We start from the raw sequence: 24,392 nt of genomic DNA, 5'->3' as shown, positions 1-24,392 counted from the left end.
TTGATTGCACTGTGGTTGCAGCTTTCCATTTCAGCACCACAAAATGGTCCGAGGCTTCCTTTATTAGTTGACTACCTCCTGCATTCTCTCTCCTCATGACTGAAGATAAAATGTAACTTTTGCATTATTTAGGTAGGGTAACTTTATTCTTGGGACATTTGGGAGTTTTTGCAACTCTGGTCCGAGATTTTTTTAAATAATAATAATTATTATTATTTTTGTTTAGGAAAAAAATATTCATAATTAATTTGGGGGGCCAAATAATATTTTTGGTGGGCCAGATTTAGCCTGCTCTAGGATACTCGGAAACAACGGTACAGCGTAGCTTTATCATTACAACAATTATTATCTAAAAAAAAAAAAGGAATCATAGACACACGGTGCTCCCAAAATAAAACTCCTGGCCCAACAGCTAAATACTTTGTCACATGTTTAATCAAATTGGTCAAACTTTAGACCTTTGAGTATACATGTACATGACATAGTTGGACATACAAAACATAAACAACAACTGCTCTTTCCATGACATAGACTGGGGGGGAGTTGTCATCCAAGCATAGGGTGGCTACTTTGAAGAATCTCAAATATAAAATACATGTTCATTTGTTTAACACTTTTTTTGGTTACTACATGATTCCATATGTTATTTCATAGTTTTGATGTCTTCACTATTATTGTACAATGTAGAAAATAGTAAAAATAAAGAAAAACCCTTGAATGAGTAGGTATGTCTGTAACGATGCACGCTGAGAGTCGGGAAAAAAGTTCAGGGAGTGAATACGTTTAATAAATGAACAAAACAAGAAACACAAACAGCGCACTGACATGAAACAGGAACAATGACAACTGGGGAAGAAACCAAGGGGAGTGACATATAAAGGGCAGGTAATCAAGGAGGTGATGGAGTCCAGGTGAGTGTCATTATGCGCATAACGCTGGTGACAGGTGTGCACCCTGGTGACCTAGAGGCTAGAGAGGAAGCACACATGACAGTGTCCAAACTTTTGACTGGTACTGTATATTTTTTGAAAATCTTCAAATAAATTGTTTCAATGGTATTGACGGAATTGAAAAACCATCCTGTGGCTATTTCCAAATACCCTGGTACATGGTATATATGGTGTACAGCCCAAGCCTAGTTTACTGTGAACTTAGCTGATTTAGTTACAGTAAGGGAGTGTTAATAAAGCACAGCTACATAAAGTGGTTTCTTCTTTCCTGGACCTATCCTAAAGTTGCACAGCTCCATGGTACTTCACACACAAGCCTGTCAGCTGAGTCTTGCTGGCAGATGGTCAACTACACATCTACACGTCCACTACAGCACAGGCTTTTCAACCGTTACTATTTCCCTACATTCTGTTATTGTTTTGTTGTGTCAAGGTGTTAGAACCCAGGGTCATCTACTGTAAATAGTTTAGCCAAGTGTATTGTGATGACTGATGGCTGAGGTTTGCATGTGCACACACTAGTGCATGAGAACACACACTAGCACATGAGAATACACACTAGTGCATGAGAATACACACTAGTGCATGAGAACACACACTAGAAAATAGTAAAAACAAAGAAAAACCCAGGAATGAGTAGGTGTGTCCAAACTGGTACTATATATATATACACTGCTCAAAAAAATAAAGGGAACACTTAAACAACACATCCTAGATCTGAATGAAATAAATAATCTTAATAAATTCTTTTTTCTTTACATAGTTGAATGTGCTGACAACAAAATCACACAAAAATAATCAATGGAAATCCAATTTATCAACCCATGGAGGTCTGGATTTGGAGTCACACTCAAAATTAAAGTGGAAAACCACACTACAGGCTGATCCAACTTTGATGTAATGTCCTTAAAACAAGTCAAAATGAGGCTCAGTAGTGTGTGTGGCCTCCACGTGCCTGTATGACCTCCCTACAATGCCTGGGCATGCTCCTGATGAGGTGGCGGATGGTCTCCTGAGGGATCTCCTCCCAGACCTGGACTAAAGCATCCGCCAACCCCTGGACAGTCTGTGGTGCAACGTGGCGTTGGTGGATGGAGCGAGACATGATGTCCCAGATGTGCTCAATTGGATTCAGTTCTGGGGAACGGGTGGGCCAGTCTATAGCATCAATGCCTTCCTCTTGCAGGAACTGCTGACACACTCCAGCCACATGAGGTCTAGCATTGTCTTGCATTAGGAGGAACCCAGGGCCAACCGCTCAAAAAAATAAAGGGAACACTTAAACAACACAATGTAACTCCAAGTCAATCACACTTCTGTGAAATCAAACTGTCCACTTAGGAAGCAACACTGATTGACAATAAATTTCACATGCTGTTGTGCAAATGGAATAGAAAACAGGTGGAAATTATAGGCAATAAGCAAGACACCCCCAATAAAGGAGTGGTTCTGCAGGTGGAGACCACAGACCACTTCTCAGTTCCTATGCTTCCTGGCTGATGTTTTGGTCACTTTTGAATGCTGGCGGTGCTTTCACTCTAGTGGTAGCATGAGACGGAGTCCACAACCCACACAAGTGGCTCAGGTAGTGCAGCTCATCCAGGATGGCACATCAATGCGAGCTGTGGCAAGAAGGGTTGCTGTGTCTGTCAGCGTAGTGTCCAGAGCATGGAGGCGCTACCAGGAGACAGGCCAGTACATCAGGAGACGTGGAGGAGGCCGTAGGAGGGCAACAACCCAGCAGCAGGACCGCTACCTCCGCCTTTGTGCAAGGAGGAGCAGGAGGAGCACTGCCAGAGCCCTGCAAAATGACCTCCTGCAGGCCACAAATGTGCATGTGTCTGCTCAAACGGTCAGAAACAGACTCCATGAGGGTGGTATGAGGGCCCGACGTCCACAGGTGGGGGTTGTGCTTACAGCCCAACACCATGCAGGACGTTTGGCATTTGCCAGAGAACACCAAGATTGGCAAATTCACCACTGGCGCCCTGTGCTCTTCACAGATGAAAGCAGGTTCACACTGAGCACGTGACAGACGTAACAGAGTCTGGAGGTGCCGTGGAGAATGTTCTGCTGCCTGCAACATCCTCCAGCATGACCGGTTTGGCGGTGGGTCAGTCATGGTGTGGGGTGGCATTTCTTTGGGGGGCCGCACAGCCCTCCATGTGCTCACCAGAGGTAGCCTGACTGTCATTAGGTACCGAGATGAGATCCTCAGACCCCTTGTGAGACCATATGCTGGTGCGGTTGGCCCTGGGTTCTTCCTAATGCAAGACAATGCTAGACCTCATGTGGCTGGAGTGTGTCAGCAGTTCCTGCAAGAGGAAGGCATTGATGCTATGGACTGGCCCGCCTGTTCCCCAGACCTGAATCCAATTGAGCACATCTGGGACATCATGTCTCGCTCCATCCACCAACGCCACGTTGCACCACAGACTGTCCAGGAGTTGGTGGATGCTTTAGTCCAGGTCTGGGAGGAGATCCCTCAGGAGACCATCCGCCACCTCATCAGGAGCATGCCCAGGCGTTGTAGGGAGGTCATACAGGCACGTGGAGGCCACACACACTACTGAGCCTCATTTTGACCTGTTTTAAGGACATTACATCAAAGTTGGATCAGCCTGTAGTGTGGTTTTCCACTTTAATTTTGAGTGTGACTCCAAATCCAGACCTCCATGGGTTGATAAATTGGATTTCCATTGATTATTTTTGTGTGATTTTGTTGTCAGCACATTCAACTATGTAAAGAAAAAAGTATTTAATAAGATTATTTCTTTCATTCAGATCTAGGATGTGCTGTTTAAGTGTTCCCTTTATTTTTTTGAGCAGTGTATAACAATAATAAATAATTTTGCTCTTTATTTAGCCATCTTACCTATAAAACTTTATTTGTTCATCGAAAATTGTGAATAACTCACCACAGGTTAATGAAAAGGGTGTGCTTGAAAGGATGCACATAACTCTGCAATGTTGGGTTGTTTTGGACAGAGTCTTAGTCTTAAATAATTTTCCACACAGTCTATGCCATGTATTTAGTATTCATGCTAGTGAGGGCCGAGAATCCACTCTCACATAAGTACATGGTTGCAAAGGGCATCAGTGTCTTAACAGCGTGATTTGCCAAGGCAGGATACTCTGAACACAGCCCAATAAGGAAATCTGGCAGTGGCTTCAATTTTCACAGAACCGCCTGTTGCAATTTCGACGAGGCTCTTTTGTTCAGATATCGGTAAGTGGATTGGGGGCAGGGCATGAAAGGGATAACGAATCCAGTTGTTTGTGTCATCCGTTTCGGGAAAGTACCTGCATAATTGCGCACCCAATTCACTCAGGTGCTTCGCTATAACACATTTGGCATTGTCCGTAAGCTTGAGTTAATTTGCACACAAAAAAATCATACAATGATGGAAAGACCTGTGTGTTGTCTTTGTTAATGCAGACAGAGAAGAGCTCCAACTTCTTAACCCTTTCACGCGTGAGTTCCAAATATCTCTAACGGTCGCCCCAGCATGAGTTTTTTTATGCACGTGATGTTCGAACGTTCTCTCCATTCCAGGATGTGATTGTTACATAAACAACAACACTGAATGCTCAGAGTGGGAGTGAGAGGTTACCGTGATTGACTGCCTAAACGCGCAATTTGTATCAATAAATCACTATCAGAAAATGTTTTGTGTGGTATTATTGATATATTTACTATTTTATGTACGTTTTTCAATTACCCGTGATAAATCATGCGTTCCGATTTTTGCATAAATTGTAAAGGGCGCATAGTATGTGTGTAAAATAATGTTTTGAAGGTTGTACTGATTATGATGAGCTAAGCTAATTCCAGCTATGTGTATGGAGCCATGTTTGTTGACATACAATGCATTCTGGGTTTCACTTGATCGTCTGTCGGACCAAAGATGCTATAACAAAATGAGGTGAGTAAGGGTTCACTCATTTTTTGAGAACTTCAGGAAGTGAATGTGGGATGTGAATGATGGTAGACCACACCCCTTCAACAACTCATCTTGTCTTCTCTTATTATCTTCGTTGTCTGTGAGGTAAAAAAGCATGGCTGCGCGGTGAAACTAATCGGCGGATTACTTTCGATTTCTAGAAAGTGTTTTACTCAATTATTTTGATCAACGGTGAGCTCACCCGTGATGTGATTAATTGTACATAGTAATTGCTATTAGCTAATTCATAGTGTAGTTTATGTCAGCCGAGAGTTAGAAAATATGACCGCTTGTGTTGCGTCAATCTTTCCTCAGCGCTAGGACAAATGTAGCCTACATTTTTCCGGTTAGGATGATTGTGTTATGCTATAGATACTTCTGTGAATATCTGAACATTGCATCCAAAAATAAACTGCTCACATTCTGGACATAACTTTGTAAGGACTGTGTTTGTGTAAATAGTTTCTGAAAAAAGTGTGGCCAGCTGCGCGCTGAAACTAATCATCGGATTACTTTCAATTTCTAGAAAGTGTTTTACTCAATTATTTTGATCAACGGTGAGCTCACCCGTGATGTGATTAATTGTACATAGTAATTGCTATTAGCTAATTCATGGTATAGTTTACGTAAGGACTGTTTGTGTAAATAGTTTCTGAAAAAAGTGTGGCCAGCTCAAATGTTGATTGTTGCGTCATTCGAAACTGGCCGTTCTAAATGAGCGTTCTAAATGAGTGTTCTAATCACACGGGGTGTGATCGTACGCTTCAGGGACCACTGTAGAACGATCACACCCCGTGTGATGGTACGTGTGAAAGGGTTAATCATAGCCTCAATTTTGTCCCGCACATTGAATATAGTTGCGGAAAGTCCCTGTAATCCCAGAATCATTCATCATTCAGGAGAGAAAAAACATCACCCAAATGTTTAGGCCCGTTGGAAAATATGTTTGAAAATGTTTGAAAATGTGAAGAAATTATATATATTTTTTGTGTTTTTTTTTTTATTTTTAAAATGTGAATCACATTTTTAATTGGCGTACCCCCGACAGCATTGCGCATTCCCGTACCCTAGTTTGGGAATACCTGCTCTAAGGCAACGGTGTCCAGATGGAATTTGTATTTCTGGTCCTGGCGATTGGACATTTTTCGGAACACCATTATTTTTGTCCTCCTGAGATTGACTGTCAGAGCCCAGGCAGAATCTGTGCAGAAGATCTAGGTGCTGCTGTAGGCCCTCCTTGGTTGGTGGCAGAAGCACCAGATCATCAGCAAACAGTAGACATTTGACTTCAGATTCTAGTAGGGTGAGGCCGGGTGCTGCAGACTGCTCTAGTGCCCTCGCCAATTCATTGATATATATGTTGAAGAGAGTGGGGCTTAAGCTGCATCCCTGTCTCACCCCACGGTCCTGTGAAAGGAATGTGTGTGTTTTTTGCCAATTTTAACCACACACTTGTTGTTTGTGTACATGGATTTTATAACCTCGTATGTTTTTCCCCTCAACACCCCTTTCCATCAATTTGTATAGCAGACCCTTATGCCAAATTGAGTAAAAGGCTTTTTTGAAATCAACAAAGCATGAGAGGACTTTGCATTTGTTTTGGTTTGTTTGTCAATTAGGATGTGCAAGGTGAATACGTGGTCTGTTGTACGGTAATATTGTAAAAAGCCAATTTGACATTTGCTCAGTACATTGTTTTTACTGAGGAAATGTACGAGTCTGCTGTTAATGATAACGCAGAGGATTTTCCCAAGGTTGCTGTTGACGCATATCCCACGGTAGTTATTGGGGTCAAATTTGTCTCCACTTTGTGGATTGAAGGGATCAGTCCTTGGTTCCAAATATTGGGGAAGATGCCAGAGCTAAGGCTGATGTTAAAGAGTTTAAGTATAGCCAATTGGAATGTGTTGCCTGTATAATTTATCATTTCATTGAGGATACCATCAACACCACAGGCCTTTTTGGGTTGGAGGGTTTGTATTTTGTCCTGTAGTTCATTCAATGTAATTGGAGAACACAGTGGGTTCTGGTATTCTTTAATAGTCTCTCTCTCTCTGCTGTTCCTCGCACTCCCAGCCCCTCTGTCCACCAGCACTGGGAAGGAGGGGAAAGAGAGGAAAGAGGAGGAGGAGGGAGGGTGGACCACCCTGACTGTCATGGCAGGGCTGTGTGTTTACATTGCTGTGCCTCACTCTGCAATACATCTGGCATTCTGGGGAAGGAGGGGGGGAGAGGGGGAGGGGTTAGAGTAAAGAGGCCTTTTCAGCAGAGAGGAAAAGAGGTGGAGCTAAAAGAGAGAGAGAGAGAGAGAGAGAGAGAGAGAGAGAGAGGGACAGCAACACAATTAGACCCAACCAAATCATGAGAAAACGAAAAGATAATAACTTGACACAAAGGAAAGAATTAACAAAAAACTGAGCAAACTAGAATGCTATTTGGCCCTAAACAGAGAGTACACAGTGGCAGAATACCCGACCACTGTGACTGACCCAAACTTAAAGTTAGCTTTGACTATGTACAGACTCAATGAGCATAGCCTTGCTATTGAGAAAGGCCGCTGTAGGAAGACCTGGCTCTCAGGAGAATACTTCCCACAAAATGAGGTGGAAACTGAGCTGCACCTCCTAACCTCCTGCCAAATGTATGACAGTATTAGTGACACATATTTCCCTCAGATTACACAGATCCACAAAGAATTTGAAAACAAACCCGAAAACAAACCCAAACTCCCATATCTACTGGGTGAAATACCACAGTGTGCCCTCACAGCAGCAAGATTTGTGACCTGTTGCCACAAGCAAAGGGCAACCAGTGAAGAACAAACACCATTGTAAATACAACCCATATTTATGTTTATTTATTTTCCCTTTTGTACTTTAACCATTTGCACATCGTTACAATACTGTATATATACATAATATGACATTTGTAATGTCTTTATCCTTTTGGAACTTCTGTGAGTGTAATGTTTACTGTTAATTTGTATTGTTTATTTCACTTTTGTATATTATCTACTTCATTTACTTTGGCAATGTTAACATATATTTCCCATGCCAATAATGCCCCTTGAATTGAATTGGATTGAGAGAAGCAGGGAAGGGGAGTTTTGGAGGAGTCTCTTGTGGTCGGTCATTCGCAGGGCTCTGGTTTTTGAATAAGAGCATCTGAAAGAATGCAGAATGTAAACACAGCGCTTGGAGGCATCTCAGGAGGTTGTTTGTGAATGGGAGAGCATCCATTCCTATGGCACACACACACACACACGCACACACACACTAAAGTTGTAACTTTTAAAGTGTATTTAACCTTTATTTCACCATATAAATCATTGGGAATAAACATTCTTTTAAAATATTTAATTTTAAAAACTTTTAAAAAGAGAACCAAACCTTAGTGCACACTAACTCAGACAAGTCCTTCTCCAGCTCATCTGCACATTTCATAAACTAGTAAAGTTTAACACAACATGCTGGAATGTTATTCTACTGACGGCTTAATCCTGTTTGGAGTCAACTGATAAACACAAAGAAAATGGAGCCCACATTTAAATGTGTATGCGTGTGTGTGTGTGTGTGGGGGGGGGGTTCTATCCCCGTGGGGACCTAAAATCCCCAAAAGTCCCCACAAGGATAGCAAAACAAGGAAAATTGGCCCTCTTAGGGACATTTCCCACATCCCTATTTTAAGCTTATATACTAACTAGACTGGGCACGCGCATCTGCGTGCGCATGTTAATTTTGTCCATCCACACTAGACGCGATCAGGACACGCAGGTTGAAATACCAAAACTAACTCTGAACCAACTATATTCATTTAGGGACAGGTCGAAAAGCATTAAATATTCATGCCAATTTAGCTAGCTAGCTTGCTGTTGCTAGCTAATTTGTCCTGGGATTTAAACATTGGGTTGTTATTTTACCTGAAATGCACAAGGTCCTCTACTCTGACAATGAATCCACAGATAAAAGGGTAAACTGAGTTAGTTTCCAGTAATCTCTCTTCAGGCTTCTTCTTCTTCTTCAGACGCTCATTGACGTGCGCGAGCAGTTTGGATGCAATGATTGAATAACATGTATGTGTACATTTATTTTTCTACGCTCGCGCACGTTATGCGAGCAGTGTGGTCAGCATGTTAGGGGATAGATTTAGGGTTAGAATTAGAATTAGGGTTAGTGGTTAGGGTTATGAATTAGGTTCATGGTTTGGGATATGGGTCAAGGTTAGTGTTAAGGGTTAGGTGTAGGGTTAGGGGTTAGGGAAAATAGGATTTTGAATGGAAATAAATTTTTGCTCCCCACGCGCATAGAAGATCATAACATGTGTGTGCGCGTGTGTGTGCGCGCGTGCACATGCAGCGCAATGCGTGTGTTGCCGTGCAATTAGGCTACAATCATGTGTGTTTGTGCCCGCACTTGTGCATGTTTGATTGCTTGTGCCTGCAAAATGAGAGAGGCGGGAGTGAGTGGGAGAAGTCTTTGAGAGAAGGAGAGGAAGAGGATAGGATTGCAGAGAGAGGTTAACAGAAATAGCCTGTCATGCCAGTCCCATTCAACTAGCTCCTAACTCACTCAGAAGCAAAACAGAGGGGACTGTGTGTGTGTGTGTGTGTGTGTGTGTGTGTGTGTGTGTGTGTGTGTGTGTGTGTGTGTGTGTGTGTGTGTGTGTGTGTGTGTGTGTGTGTGTGTGTGTGTTCCTATATACATCAAAAGGAGGATAATTCAATCAGGAACACCATCACCACAATCCCGTGAGAAGAAGCCATGAGTCTCTCTTCTCTTTCTATTTCCCTTCTTCTATCTTCTCCTTCTTCCCCCTCCTCTCTATCTCCCTCCTCCTCTCTTCTCTCTCTTCTCTGTCTTCACTCTCTCAACCGCTTCCTATTGCCTCTCTCTCTTTCTCTCCCTCCCTCCTCCTCTCTCTCTCTCCCTCCTCCTCCCCTGTCCACATGAACGTTTGACAAGGCCCTTTCCACAGTCACTTTACCCCTACCTACACATACATATTACCACAAGTACCTGAAATAATCTGTACCCTCGCACACTGACTCAGCACCAGTACCCCTGAATAAAGCCTTGTTTTTGTTATTGTGTTACTTTTTTTACTTTCGTTTATTTAGTAAACATTTTCTTAATTCTTATTTTCTTAAAATTACATTAATGGTTAAGGGCTTGTAAGTAAGCATTTCACGGTAAGGTCTACACCTGATGTATTCGGCGCATGTGACAAATAAAATGTGATTTGATTTGATAGTCACCCTGCATTACAGTACCCTGCCTAAACAAGCAGCACAACAACAAGCTAACCAACTGAACTGCATCACACTGCTATGGGAGGAAACACCACTGCTTGTCTACATAACATTATCTGTTGACGAATTCGTCGTCATAAGAGCAACGGTGCATCAACAGCACACAAACATTTCTCTGTACGTCCAGTCATGTTGCTGCACAGCCAAGGCATGGTAACTTTTCCAAAGAACACACACACACACACACACACACACACACACACACACCCAAATAGGACAACCTGCTGTGAAAAGCCAAGCTGATCCATAAGACTCCCCAGCAATAGATGGGAGAGACTATGCTGATAAACATTGATAGATGAGAAATATAACTCTGATTAAATCTGACTGCCCTCTGCTGGAGGGATGGGAGTCAAATGAGACACATTCACTGTATGGACACACACACACACACGTGCACAGACACACACATGCACGGACACAGTGACAAATACACACAGACATGCACAACACTCCTATTACATTCTCAAACTCTCAGCAGAGACTCTATCTCTCTCTCCATGATCATGCTGTTTAATCAGCTTCTTGATATGTCACACCTGTCAGGTGGATAGATTATCTTGGCAAATGATAAATGCTCACTAACAGAGATGTAAGCAAATTTGTGCACAACATTTGAGAGAAATAAGCTTTTTGTTGGATGTAAAATGTCTGGGATTTTCTATTTCAGCTCATGAAACATGGGACCAACACTTCACATGTTGAGTTTATATTTTTGTTAGTGTGTGTGTCTATACACAGTTGAAGTCGAAGTTCACATACACTTAGGTTGGAGTCATTAAAACTCGTTTTTCAACCACTCCACAAATTTCTTGTTAACAAACTATAGTTTTGGCAAGTCGGTTAGGACATCTACTTTGTGCATGACAAGTCATTTTCCAACAATTGTTTACAGACAGATTATTTCACTTACAATTCACTGTATCACAATTCCAGTGGGCCAGAAGTGTACATACACTAAGTTGACTGTGCCTTTAAACAGCTTGGACAATTCCAGAAAATTATGTCATGGCTTTAGAAGCTTCTGATAGGCTAATATACATCATTTGAGTCAATTGGAAGTGTACCTGTGGATGTATTTCAAGGCCTACCTTCAAACTCAGTGCCTCTTTGCTTGACATCATGGAAAAATCTAAAGAAATCAGCAAAGATCTCAGAAAATAAATTGTAGACCTCATCAAATCTGATTCATCCTTAGGAGCAATTTCCAAACACCTGAAGATACGACGTTCATCTGTACAAACAATAGTACACAAATACAAACACCACAGGACCACGCAGCCGTCATACCACTCAGGAAGGAGACGCATTCTGTCTCCTAGAGTTGAACGTACTTTGGTGCAAAAAGTGCAAATGAATCCCAGAACAACAGAAAAGGACCTTGTGAAGATGCTGGAGGAAACCGGTACAAAACTATCTATATCCACAGTAAAACGAGTCCTATATCGACATAACCTGAAAGGCCGCTCAGCAAGGAAGAAGCCACTGCTCCAAAACCGCAATAAAAAAAAGCCAGACTACGGTTTTCAACTGCACATGGGGACAAAGATCATACTTTTCGGAGAAATGTCCTCTGGTCTGATGAAACAAAAATAGAACTGGCCATAATGACCATCGTTATGTTTGGAGGAAAAAGGGGGAGGCTTGCAAGCCGAAGAACACCATCCCAACCGTGAAGCACGGGGGAGGCAGCATCATGTTGTGGGGGTGCTTTGCTGCAGGAGGGACTGGTGCACTTCACAAAATAGATGGCATCATGAGGTAGGAAAATGATGTGGATATATTGAAGCAACATCTCAAGACATCAGTCAGGAAGTTAAAGCTTCAGTCAGGAAGTTAAAGTTGGGGCAAAATGGCTTAAGGACAACAAAGTCAAGGTATTGGAATGGCCATCACAAAGCCCTGACCTCAATCCTATAGAAAATGTGTGGGCAGAACTGAAAAAGTGTGTGTGAGCAAGGAGGCTTACAAACTTGACTCAGTTACATCAGCTCTGTCAGGAGGAATGGGCCAAAATTCACCCAACTTATTGTGGGAAGCTTGTGGAAGGCTACCCGAAACGTTTGACCCAAGTTAAACAATTTAAAGGCAATGCTACCAAATCTTAATTGAGAGTATGTAAACTTCAGACCCCTGGGAATTTGATTAAAGAAATAAAAGCTGAAATAAATAATTATCTCTGCTATTATTCTGACATTTCATATTCTTAAAATATAGTGGTGATCTTAACTGACAGAAGACGGGGAATTTTGACTAGGATTAAATGTCAGGGATTGTGAAAAACTGAGTGCTCAGTTGTGCAACAGGGCCTCCCACTCCTCTTTCTATTCTGGTTAGAGCCAGTTTGCACTGTTCTGTGAAGGGAGTAGTACACAGCATTGTACGAGATCTTCAGTTTCTTGGCAATTTCTCACATGGACTACCCTTAATTTCTCAGAACAAGAATAGACTGATGAGTTTCACAAGAAAGTTCTTTGTTTCTGGCCATTTTGAGCCTGTAATCGACCCCACAAATGCTGATGCTCCAGATACTCAACTAGTCTAAAGAAGGACAGTTTTATTGCTTCTTTAATCAGAACAGTTAAACTGTGCTAAAATAATTTCAAAAGGGTTTTCTAATGATCAATTAGCCTTTTAAAATGATAAACTTGGATTAGCTAACACAACGTGCCATTGGAACACAGGAGTGATGGTTGCTGATAATTGGCCTCTGTACATCTATGTAGATATTCCATTCAAAATCAGACGTTTCCAGCTTCAATAGTCATTTACAACATTAACAATGTCTACACTGTATTTCTGATCACATTAATGTTATTTTAATGGACAATAATTGTGCTTTTCTTTCAAAAACAAGGACATTTCTAAGTGACTCCAAACTTTTGAAAGGTAGTGTATTTTAAGGAACTCAGTTCGGCTTTAAACTTACTCTTGAAAGTTGTAATAGTAGAATGCACAAGGTGCAATTTAGAAATTGGGTAGTGCATCATCAGTTCCTCTTGTCATTGTAATGAACAGCAGGGGAGACAGAGAGCTGGTTTCAAGCGCAGGGCACAGCGGGTGTTTATTAGTAAAGGACCACAGGAGGAGGCTGGTAGCTGGGTCCAGGGACAGGCAGAAGATCATACACAGGGACTCCAAAAAGGTAACAGTACAGGCAGGGAAAAGGCTAATAACATAGTCCGGGAGATCACGCAAGAGGTTGATGACAGGAAATCTGATAGGCAAAAGTACAGGCAGGGAATAGGCAAAAAGGCATTGTTAGTGAGGATGGCCAAAAACTACAATACACAGGAGGTCTAATATGGAAATAAATAGCACTCCGACTAGAATGTGGACAAAAACAAACAATACCTCACAATGAGGGGGTGCAATGAACTGAACTAAATAGTGTGTGTAAATGACATACAGGTGTGTGAACAGGTGATCAGAATGCAGGTGATTGGGATCTGGAGAGTGATCTGCGTTCAGGGGATCTATGTGTTTGAGAGTGTGAGTTGGAGGCAGACGTTACAGTCATGTTCGTCATTGCATACATAAGAGAGCCTATGTCAGCAAACTTTATTTAAAAAACATTTTTTGCCCATATATATTGTCATTTTTTTGTTACTCAAATATCACATGAATACACATTAGACATGACAAAATGTATAGATTTGCAAGAAAACTATGTTTAAAACTGCAACATTTTCTTTGCACCCCATGACGAAATGTGTAAAATTGCAGGAAACCCTGCTAAATTCTCTCCGCCAACAAGAGGGGTGTGAACCGCTTGTGTCATGAACAGTGCTTGTGCCCATTGAAATAGACATGGCAGGCATGCAGGACGTTCCCCAAAGCTGGAAGGGGTTTGGGAAGCCCTGCTCTACACTACCTAGCCCCAGCTTCATCCCAACCCCCTTCCCCTACACTCTTAGAAAAAAAGCTGCTATCTGGAACCTAAAACGGTTATTTGGCTTACTGGTTCCAGGTAGAACCCTTTTGGTTCCAGGTAGAATCATTTTGGGTTCCATGTAGAACCCTTTCCACAGAGGGTTCTACATGGAACCCAAAAAGGTTCTACGCTGAACCAAAAAGGGTTTAACCTGGAACCAAAAAACGTTATCCTATGGGGACAGTCGAAGAACCCTTTTGGAGCCCTTTTTTCTAAGAGTGTAGGTCTAGTTGCAGCCCTAACTCCATCAGTCTACACTCTGGGCACAGCCCTATCCCCAGCTCCAGTTTCAGTCCCATAACACACCAACGTCCTCAGCCCCAACACACAATTCCTTTCCCAATTCAACCAAAAAGAACAGCACTGACCCTACACCACAGCCCCTAACCATAGCCCCAAACTCCAGCCCCTAAACTCCAGCCCCTAAACTCCAGCCATTCTCAGAACGCAGCTCCATCGAGGGAGGGGCCGCTTTACAAGAAGGCCAATGTTGACACCACATTGCCCCTAACCATAGCCCAATACCAAAGCCTTTCTCCTGTCCCTAACCCCCAGGTCCATACCATAGCTCCTATAGCTTTAGTCCAATTCCTCTTCCAATGTCAAAGCCTAGCTCCGTATACCCCAGCCCTTTCCTCTCTTCTCTTCTCAGAGAGCTAGTCAGGGGCACCCTACAGGAAGACCCATGTTTACGCCATACTGTTTTAATTAGACTCAGCCGGGGCTGGTATTTTCTTAACAATTTGGCCTGTGTTTGTGTTAATCCAGAATGACCAGGGTGTCTCCACTTTCAAACCATGAAGAAGGCCAGGGTGTTTTCTTCCTTTTCTTCTCTACTCAGACACATCTCTGCTAGAGGGAAATTTGTCATATCAGATTAAGAAAATCACTATGGGTTTGGTGATATTAAAACGCTGCTGATCTTTCTGAATGGCAGTGAGATAAAAGTGTTCTCGCAGCCATATTGGAAAAAGAGGAGTAGAGAAAAAGAGAACACACCACAACACTACTTCCTGTTCAGGCAGGTCACTTCATGTCCCTGGTCTCATCAATGTAAACACAGCTTGAATTACCTCTATTACGTATAAGGTCAGCTCCCTCAATATTCATTTGATCTATAAACACATTTATCTATGCATTTTCTGCCAAGTCAAGAGATCAACCTGTTTGCCACAAAGAGCAACTGTCACGCCCTGGCCATAGAGGGGGTTTTATTCTCTATTTTGGTTAGGCCAGGGTGTGACTAGGGTGGGCATTCTATGTCCTTTTTTCTATGTTTTGTATTTCTTTGTTTTGTCCTGGTATGGCTCTCAATCAGGGACAGCTGTACATCGTTGTCGCTGATTGGGAGCCCTACTTAGGTAGCCTGTTTTCCTTTGGGTTTTGTGGGTGGATTATTTCTGTTTAGTAATTCTTACCTGACAGAACTGTTTGGCTGTCGGTTTCTGTTTCTTTGTTTTCAGTGGTCAGATCAAATAAATTCATGATGAGCACTAACAACGCTGCGCCTTGGTCTACTCCATCAGACGGCCGTTACAGCACCAAAGATGGAAAAAAAGAGCACCAAATATTTGTTGCTTATGCCTGTTGGATGACACAGCCACATCATTCTACTATTTCTATTTTTAACATTTTGATTCAACTGTCCATCCCTCAATATGACTGAAACACAATGTCCTGTGTCTAAGTGAGGGTGTAGTCTAAGTGTTAATGGATACTGGGGAAATTATTTTGTGAAGAAAGTAAACCCTAACCAAGGCTGATGAATGTGATTCTCTTTGAATAAGAAGAGCTGCAGTAATAAACTACTGACCTAGCAGGATGAACCATAAACATAGCAGGTGATGAAATACAGCATGAGATCACCCATGCAACTCCACTCAATTCCAATGAGAGATATGCTATGGTGTGTGTGTGTCCTAATGGCCAGAGCTCCCAGGAGGGGTCATGGAGAGGTCGCATGAAGAGGAACGGGTCCAAATGAAACATAAACAGACGCCCTCTCTCCTCCTCCCCTCTTTTCATACCTTCCTTTCTCTTTCCATCTCTTCTCCTCTCCTGTCTCCTCCTCTGCTCTTTTCCTCTCATACCATTTCCTCCCTACCTTTTCTCCCCTCTTCACATTGACGTTGGGCAACAGTTCCCCCTGTGCTGAGCCGAGCCTAGAGCAGCCCTCCACTGTCCAGGCAGTACTAATCTATCCCTCAGCTGTGCAGTCTAATCTAAACAAAACACATATCTCCCAACTAGCATCTGGAAACCCTCAGTTCCTGACCTGGGAAAAGTGTGTGTGTGTGTGTGTGTGTGTGTGTGTGTGTGTGTGTGTGTGTGTGTGTGTGTTCTCATGCACTAGTGTGTGCACATGCAAACCTCAGCCATCAGTCATCACAATACACTTGGCTAAACTATTTACAGTAGATGACCCTGGGTTCTAACACCTTGACACAACAAAACAATAACAGAATGTAGGGAAATAGTAACGGTTGAAAAGCCTGTGCTGTAGTGGACGTGTAGATGTGTAGTTGACCATCTGCCAGCAAGACTCAGCTGACAGGCTTGTGTGTGAAGTACCATAGAGCTGTGCAACATTAGGATAGGTCCAGGAAAGAAGAAACCACTTTATGTAGCTGTGCTTTATTAACACTCCCTTACTGTAACTAAATTGGAAATAGCCACAGGATGGTTTTTCAATTCCGTCAATACCATTGAAACAATTTATTTGATGATTTTCAAAAAATATACAGTACCACTCAAAGGTTTGGACACACCTATTCATTCAAGGGTTTTTCTTTATTTGGACTATTTTCTACATTGTTGAATAACAGTGAAGACATCAAAACTATGAAATAACACAATCATGTAGTAATCAAAAAAGTGATAAAAAAATCAAAATATATTTTATATTTGAGATTCTTCAAAGTAGCCAACCTTTGCCTTGATGAAAGCTTTTCACTCTTGGCATTCTCTGAACCAGCTTCACCTGGAATGTTTTTCCAACAGTCTTGAAGGAGTTCCCACATATGCTGAGCACTTGTTGGCTGCTGTTCCTTCACTCTGCGGTCTAACACATCCCAAACCATCTCAACTGGGTTGAGGTCGGGTGATTGTGGAGGCCAGGTCATCTGATGCAGCACACCATCACTCTCCTTCTTGGTCAAATAGCCCTTACACAGCCTGGTGGTGTGTTGGGTCATTGTCCTGTTGAAAAACAAATCATAGTCCCACTAAGCGCAAACCAGATGGGATGGCGTATCACTGCAGAGTGTTGTGGTAGCCATCCTGGTTAACCTGTTGGGTCTAGGGGGCAGCATTTGCACGTCTGGATAAAAAAAATGTACCCGATTTAATCTGGTTACTAATCCTACCCAGTAACTAGAATATGCATATACTTATTATATATGGATAGAAAACACTCTAAAGTTTCTAAAACTGTTTGAATGGTGTCTGTGAGTATAACAGAACTCATTTGGCAGGCAAAACCCTGAGACATTTTCTGACAGGAAGTGGATACCTGATGTGTTGTATTGACTTTAAACCTATCCCATTGACACAGGGGCTTAGGAATATTTTGGCACTTCCTATTGCTTCCACTAGATGTCACCAGCCTTTACAAAGTGTTTTGAGTCTTCTGGAGGGAGATCTGACCGAACAAGAGCCATGGAACGATGATGTCCCATTAGACACCTGGCGAGCGAGTTCATGTTGGGTACCCTCGTTCCAATACGTTATAAAAGAGTATGCATTCGTCCACCTTGAATATTATTCATGTTCTGGTTAAAAAAGGCCCTAATGATTTATGCTATACAACGTTTGACATGTTTGAACGAACGGAAATATATTTTTTCCCCTCGTTCATGACGAGAAGTCCGGCTGGCTTACATCATGTGCTAACGAGACGGAGATTTTTGGACATAAATGATGAGCTTTTTTGAACAAAACTACATTCGTTATGGACCTGTGATACCTGGAAGTGACATCTGATGAAGAGAATCAAAGGTAATGGATTATTTACATAGTATTTTCGATTTTAGATCTCCCCAACATGACGTCTAGTCTGTATCGCAACGCGTATTTTTCTGGGCGCAGTGCTCAGATTATTGCAAAGTGTGATTTCCCAGTAAGGTTATTTTTAAATCTGGCAAGTTGATTGCGTTCAAGAGATGTAAATCTATAATTCTTTAAATGACAATATAATATTTTACCAATGTGTTCTAATTTTAATTATTTAATTTGTGACGCTGACTTGACTGCCAGTTATTGGAGGGAAACGATTTCCTCAACATCAATGCCATAGTAAAACGCTGTTTTTGGATATAAATATGAACTTGATAGAACTAAAAATGCATGCATTGTCTAACATAATGTCCTAGGAGTGTCATCTGATGGAGATTGTAAAAGGTTAGTGCATCATTTTAGCTGGTTTTATGGTTTTGGTGACCCTGTCTTTGACTTGACAAAACATTACACACAACTCTTGTAAATGTACTGTCCTAACATACTCTAAATTTATGCTTTTGCCGTAAAACCTTTTTGAAATCGTAAAACGTGGTTAGATTAAGGAGATGTTTATCTTTCAAATGGTGTAAAATAGTTGTATTTTTGAAAAATTTGAATTTTGACATTTATTTGGATTCAAATTTGCCGCTCTTGAAATGCACCTGCTGTTGATGGAGTGCACCACGGGTGGCACGCTAGCGTCCCACCTAGCCCCAAGAGGTTAAGTGTGCCTTGAATTCTAAATAACCGACATTGTCACCAGCAAAGCACCCCCACACCATCACACCTCCTCCTCCATGCTTCACGGTGGGAACCACATGCAGAGATCATCCGTTCACATACTCTGCGTCTCACAAAGACATGGCGGTTGGAACCAAAAATCTCCAATTTGGACTCAGACCAAAGGACAGATTTCCACCGGTCTAATGTCTATTGCTCATGTTTCTTGGCCCAAGAAACACAGTGTCCTTTAGTAGTGGTTGGTGTCTTTTAGTAGTGGTTTCTTTCAGCAATTCGACCATGGAGGCCTGATTGACGCAGTATCCTCTGAACAGTTGATGTTGAGATGTGTCTGTTACTTGAACTCTGTGAAGCATTTATATGGGCTGCAATTTCTGAAGCTGGTAACTCTAATGAACTTATCCTCTGCAACAGAGGTAACTCTGGGTCTTCCTTTCCTCATGAGAGCCAGTTTCATCATAGCGCTTGATGGTTTTTGCGACTGCACTTGAAGAAACTTTCAAAGTTCTTTAAATTGTACTTATTGACTGACCATCAAGTATTAAAGTAATGATTATCTTTTCTTATTTTAACTGTTCTTGCCATAATATGGACTTGGTCTTTTGTATACCACCCCTACCTTGTCACAACACAACTGATTGGCTCAAATGCATTAAGGAGAAAATAAATTCCACAAATTAACTTTAACAAGGCACACCTGTTAATTCAAATGCATTCCAGGTGACTACCTCATGAAGCTGGTTGAGAGAATGCCATGAGTGTGCAAAGCTGTCATCAAGGCAAAGGGTGGCTACTTTGAAGAATCTCAAATATAAAATATATTTTGATTTGTTTAACGCTTTTTTGGTTACAACATGATACCATATGTGTTATTTCATAGTTTTGATGTCTTTGCTATTATTGTACAATGTAGAAAATAGTCAAAATAAAGGTAAAAACCCTTGAATGAGTAGGTATGTCCAAGCTTTTGACTGGTACTGTATAACTTTATGAGCTGGATTTCCTGTCTTTGCGATTCGTTTATGATCGTTAGCATATTTAGCTAGCAGCCTCCACAGAAATTCGCTGTTACTTGTGCAAATTTTGTTAGCATTCCCAAAGGGCTTTTTAGATTTGTTTTGCAGCCCCCTTGTGTACTAAATCGGTAATACCGTAAATCCCGGGATGAGAGAAGGAAGGTTTCTGGATTCCTCCCAACCCTACAGTCAACTATAAGAGTAGCCATTGGATAGTTAGCAAAGGAAAAAGATTTGGACATTGACATTAAAGGGATTAATTAGACAATATGTTGTTAATAAAATCCACATGCTTTGAAATAATATTGCATATTATTACACAGTAATAAATTATTACTATTTAAAATAACTGTATCTAGTAGGCTATAATATACTTTAGTCTTGACACACAACTTAAGGTTTAGTCTATAGCTTATGTCCGAATGGCACCAGAAAAGGGTAACTTTGAGAGCTTGAGTGACCCTCAGTAGCCAAACTGGCTTGCATCAGCCTATAGGAGGGAGAAATCTGTAAAAAAATATCTGCTGGGATGATTGTTCACATGTCGCTATAGTAGCCTAATGAGCATAGGCTGAGCCTAAAGATTCTTCAGAAATATATTATGTAAACAACCATGGCCTAATGGCAATAACGTTTCAATCATAAATCCTAATTATGATCTCTTTCAAACTGCTCACATTTCAAAAGTGAGTGAATTGATGACCCATACGTGACTCAAATGTAGGCTACCACCGTCCTAAACTACTGGAATGCAGATCAAAGGAAGAAAAAAAACGCTGCCCCTCCCCCTTTCCCCAAAATCACCACCCATACTCAAAGTCCCCTTTCAAACAAAAATACACTTATTCTACATAACGGATTTCGTAAACGAATAGCATAACCTTGAGTTTCAGATGGTCTACTTTTGTACACATGCGTTTCTGTCCGCACTCCGCTTTCAGCCAGAGACAAATCTTTCTTGGAAAGTTGAGAGCTGTCCAAAACGGGACCACACACAGTCTCCGAGCTGTGCGCGGATCACATTCAACTGCTGGGGGCAGGCAGACACACACACACACACACACACACACTCACAAAATGGCGGCTTTGACAAAATTTCCTCTCTCCAAAACATCTCATGAATTTTATAACAATTTTCCTTTTAAATGTTGAAATGTTGAAAAATGTTGAAATACTCTGTGCACTTTCTTTGCGCATCTACACTCAACAACAATGTATCCAAAGCAACAAAAACCATAACATGAAACGAAATACAAATATTTTCAAATTTAGACTTGGCCCCTTGCCAAACTGCTATACAATAAACAACCTCCGCTTGTTTGGAAGACCCCTCATCCCTCTCCACCCCACCCAATCCTTCCCAGACATGAGCTTATTCTCAACAGGAAAAACAAACGACTCAACATGAAAAATGACCAAAATGATAAAACATTTTCTTACCTTCTACCCAGAGTTTCTCCATGTCGGTTTCCAGATTAGCTGCCCGTAAACCAACAGCGAAAGCTCCGAATACCAAGAGGCCCACAACCAAAAACTTTCCACAGTTCTTTTGTATGTAACAGCCCAATTTAAACAAGAGTCTCTGAAACTTCGCTCTCAGCCACAGCGGTGCTTTTCTTCCAGTCGCATTCCCCTGCGACAAGAGAAATCCCGCATATTACTCCCTAAACAAGTGCTGGGAGCATCAAATATTTATAATTGTTGATCAATTGAATGTAGTGTTATGTGGAGAGGACATCATGGTTATCATATAATAAACTACATGTTAATAAATGTGTTGTTACATTGGTATGGTAAGTACAATTAGCATGCCAGTTGTTCTAGATCCATACTTGATTGGGGGCCTGATGGGAATATGTTAACGTGGGCTATCCTGTACACCTGCAGTGTGTTCAATATGGTACATCAATGTTTACTGTTCTGAATAAGAACCTCGGAGTAGTCCTGTTATTCTGGCCAAAAAAGGCAGTGGTTGGACCTCCTACGTGGAGGAAGGAAAGAGATAGTTCACGAGCCAACGACGTAAGCACCGGTTTTGGACGACAGGACTACAGTCCGTTACTTTGTTGTTTTTACCACACATACACCGGCAAGAGTGGAAAGCGCAGCATGGCTTGCGGACAGTCAGTGACAAATTGTAGCACAGCGCAAGCCGTTTTGCAATACATTGTATCGAATGATGCTATTAATCCCCCAAAAGGTTCACGTGAGTTTTTACTCTACAGCAAAATCACACACCACACAATTCCATTCCCGTAGAGCTGCGTGTGTGATCTGCGTTGGGGAGTGGAGTAGCCATCACCGAGGGAGTTAGGCTACGACAATATTTGTGAACGGAAGAGGGTAGCCACATGGATTTTTGCATTAGAGAAGAGAACAGAGAACGACCCCCCAGTAAAGATAACATGGTGCAGACGCATGGACAGTTAAAATCGTGTTCGATCAGTGCGAAAACACATAGGTCTAAACTGTTATGTACATTTTAATTGTGCAAAAGTAGTGAATAGCCCTCACTGTGTAGCCTAGTTGCGCGACCGTTATTTAAACATTGTAGCCTAATGTAGCCTATATAATATGTGTAGCCTATATTCCAAACATGGATCAGAAATAGTCTAAACGCGAGAAAAGTGAATTATAATTGAATAGCAAATCACAACATAGATTACACGGCATCGCGCAACACCCCAACCCCTCTCCCCTGCCCGTCTTCTATCCCGTTACCTAGCGAATTGACAATGTTGGCCAGTTTCATTATAGTAGAACCATAGCCATATCATTTCACTCAAACATGTCAAATAATAAGCACCTCGGATATTTGCTGCAAGGCGAAAGCTGCATCGCAGTAACTTGGCCGCTGCAAATACTCCAAATCAGGCGCTGTTGAGCGATAGTTCCTCCGCGTTATCCTCGGCCGATCGGGGTCCCTGTTTTCCTGCTCAGAGGAGGCATTAGCAGCCGAGGCCATGTTGCGGAGACTTCGCGCTGGTTCTGCTTTTCCACGTTATAATAGTTCCTCGAAAGCGTGTGGTAATGTCCCAAGGCAACACAGTTTCACTCTCGGTGATCTCACACCCGTAAAGTACTTCATACTGCTGTTGGACACGGCGAGTCAAAGTCTGCGCCTTCCATCCCAACATTTCGTGATCCAGAGGTCTCCACCGCTTTGCACATTCAGCGTTTCTCTTCAAAAAAAGGTATTTATTTTAAACGGCAAAGTGGAAAAAGCCATCCCCATCTACAAAACGGAGGCTTGGAACGTTCGATGGTCGTAGCATTCTGTGTGTTCTATGTGGTCTTCTCTTGGGCCGCGAGACACCGCGAACTCTGAGATTCAACAGAGGAGAAAAAAGACCTTTCTCCATTTGGAAACAGAGGAGGAGGGGTAAAAGCGAAAATAATCGAAATCCCGCCTTTAGGGCTGTCAGATGGCCGGATTTTCTCGGATCTGATTGGTTCCAGAAGGGCAAAAATTACTCAGCAAACACGACTATTATTAGCTGCTTAGCAACAGCTCACTAAAGTAGAGCGACCACCCAAGTCGACAACCCTCGTGTGTGCGTCTCAAACTTCAGGGGAGCATTTCAGAAAGCCAGCCCTCTTGTGCGTTTGCGCGCAACCAAGACTGGAGTTTGTGGTTTTTCACAAGGAACTGCATTTCTTGAAGCAGCATTTCTTGAAGAAAACACACTTCGTCGTTTCGATGGAGGGGTCTCGAGGAATGTCAGAACTGTAGTTTTTAATTTAGATTTATTTTACCAACAGGGCCTGATCTGGTGATAGATAGCTTGGCCTCAAATTACAGTGTTTCTGGGGGAGGTCCCAAATAGCATTCTGTCACAATGTTCTAATGACAGTAAAGTGGATAACAGACATCATAACAGGGTAAAAATTACAACCCTTCATCTAATACAAATGAAGAAACATCAAATACCTAAATACTATTTAGTATTTATTCCCGGATCCCCATTAGCTCTTGCCAAGGCAGCAGCTACTCTTCCTGGGGTCCAATCACAATTACATACAATAAAACAAAACATAAAACAACACTTAGTACACACTACTCTACCATAATATATCTACAATACAAAATCAATAACACAGCAAAATAACAATATAAAAATATGTTTGTGTAAAGAGTGTGTGTGTTAGTGTGTATTTGTGAATACTGCCTGTGTGCCTGTGTGTGTCTTCACAGTCTGCGCTGTTCCATAAAGTGTAGTTTTACCTGTTTTATTTTTTTATCAGATTTTACTGCTTGATTGAGTTACATGAAATAGGGCTCTATCTACACAGAACAAACATATAAATGCAACATATAAAGTGCTGGTCCCATGTTTCAAGAGCAGAAATAAAAGATCCCAGAAATGTTCTTTACGCACAAAAACCTTTTTTCTCTAAAATGATGTGCACACTCTTGTTTACATACCTGATAGTGAGTATTTCTCGTTCCCAAGATAATCCATCCACCTGACAGGTGTGGCATTTCAATAATCTGATTAAACA

The 24,392-nt window shown here is 41.8% G+C and overlaps 1 protein-coding gene across 5 annotated transcripts in view; it reads right to left on the bottom strand.

The window, feature by feature from the left end:
• The window catches only part of LOC106580561 (protein patched homolog 1), a 164,229-nt gene extending 140,917 nt beyond the window's left edge, over positions 1 to 23,312 (bottom strand). For 2 of the 5 annotated variants that reach the window (XR_006760918.1, XR_006760917.1), the window contains exons 1-2: positions 22,696 to 23,311; positions 21,330 to 21,522 (exon numbers count right to left, since the gene is read on the bottom strand). Coding sequence is in view for 1 of the 5 variants with exons in the window: in XM_014161750.2 (XP_014017225.2) it covers positions 21,330 to 21,522; positions 22,696 to 22,854 (352 nt within the window). In the remaining 4 variants the exon portion in view is untranslated. Of the gene's footprint in view, positions 1 to 21,329; positions 21,523 to 22,695 lie in introns of all 5 variants that reach the window. The other 3 variants (XR_006760919.1, XR_006760916.1, XM_014161750.2) reach the window with 3 other exon arrangements.
• Between the last annotated feature and the right edge of the window lie 1,080 nt (positions 23,313 to 24,392).

This window comes from Salmo salar, chromosome ssa20 (genome assembly GCF_905237065.1).
Source record: "Salmo salar chromosome ssa20, Ssal_v3.1, whole genome shotgun sequence".
Lineage (NCBI taxonomy): Eukaryota > Metazoa > Chordata > Actinopteri > Salmoniformes > Salmonidae > Salmo > Salmo salar.
The sequence above is the reverse complement of the archived record's forward strand: the minus strand, read 5'-3'. Positions and strand labels throughout refer to the sequence as shown.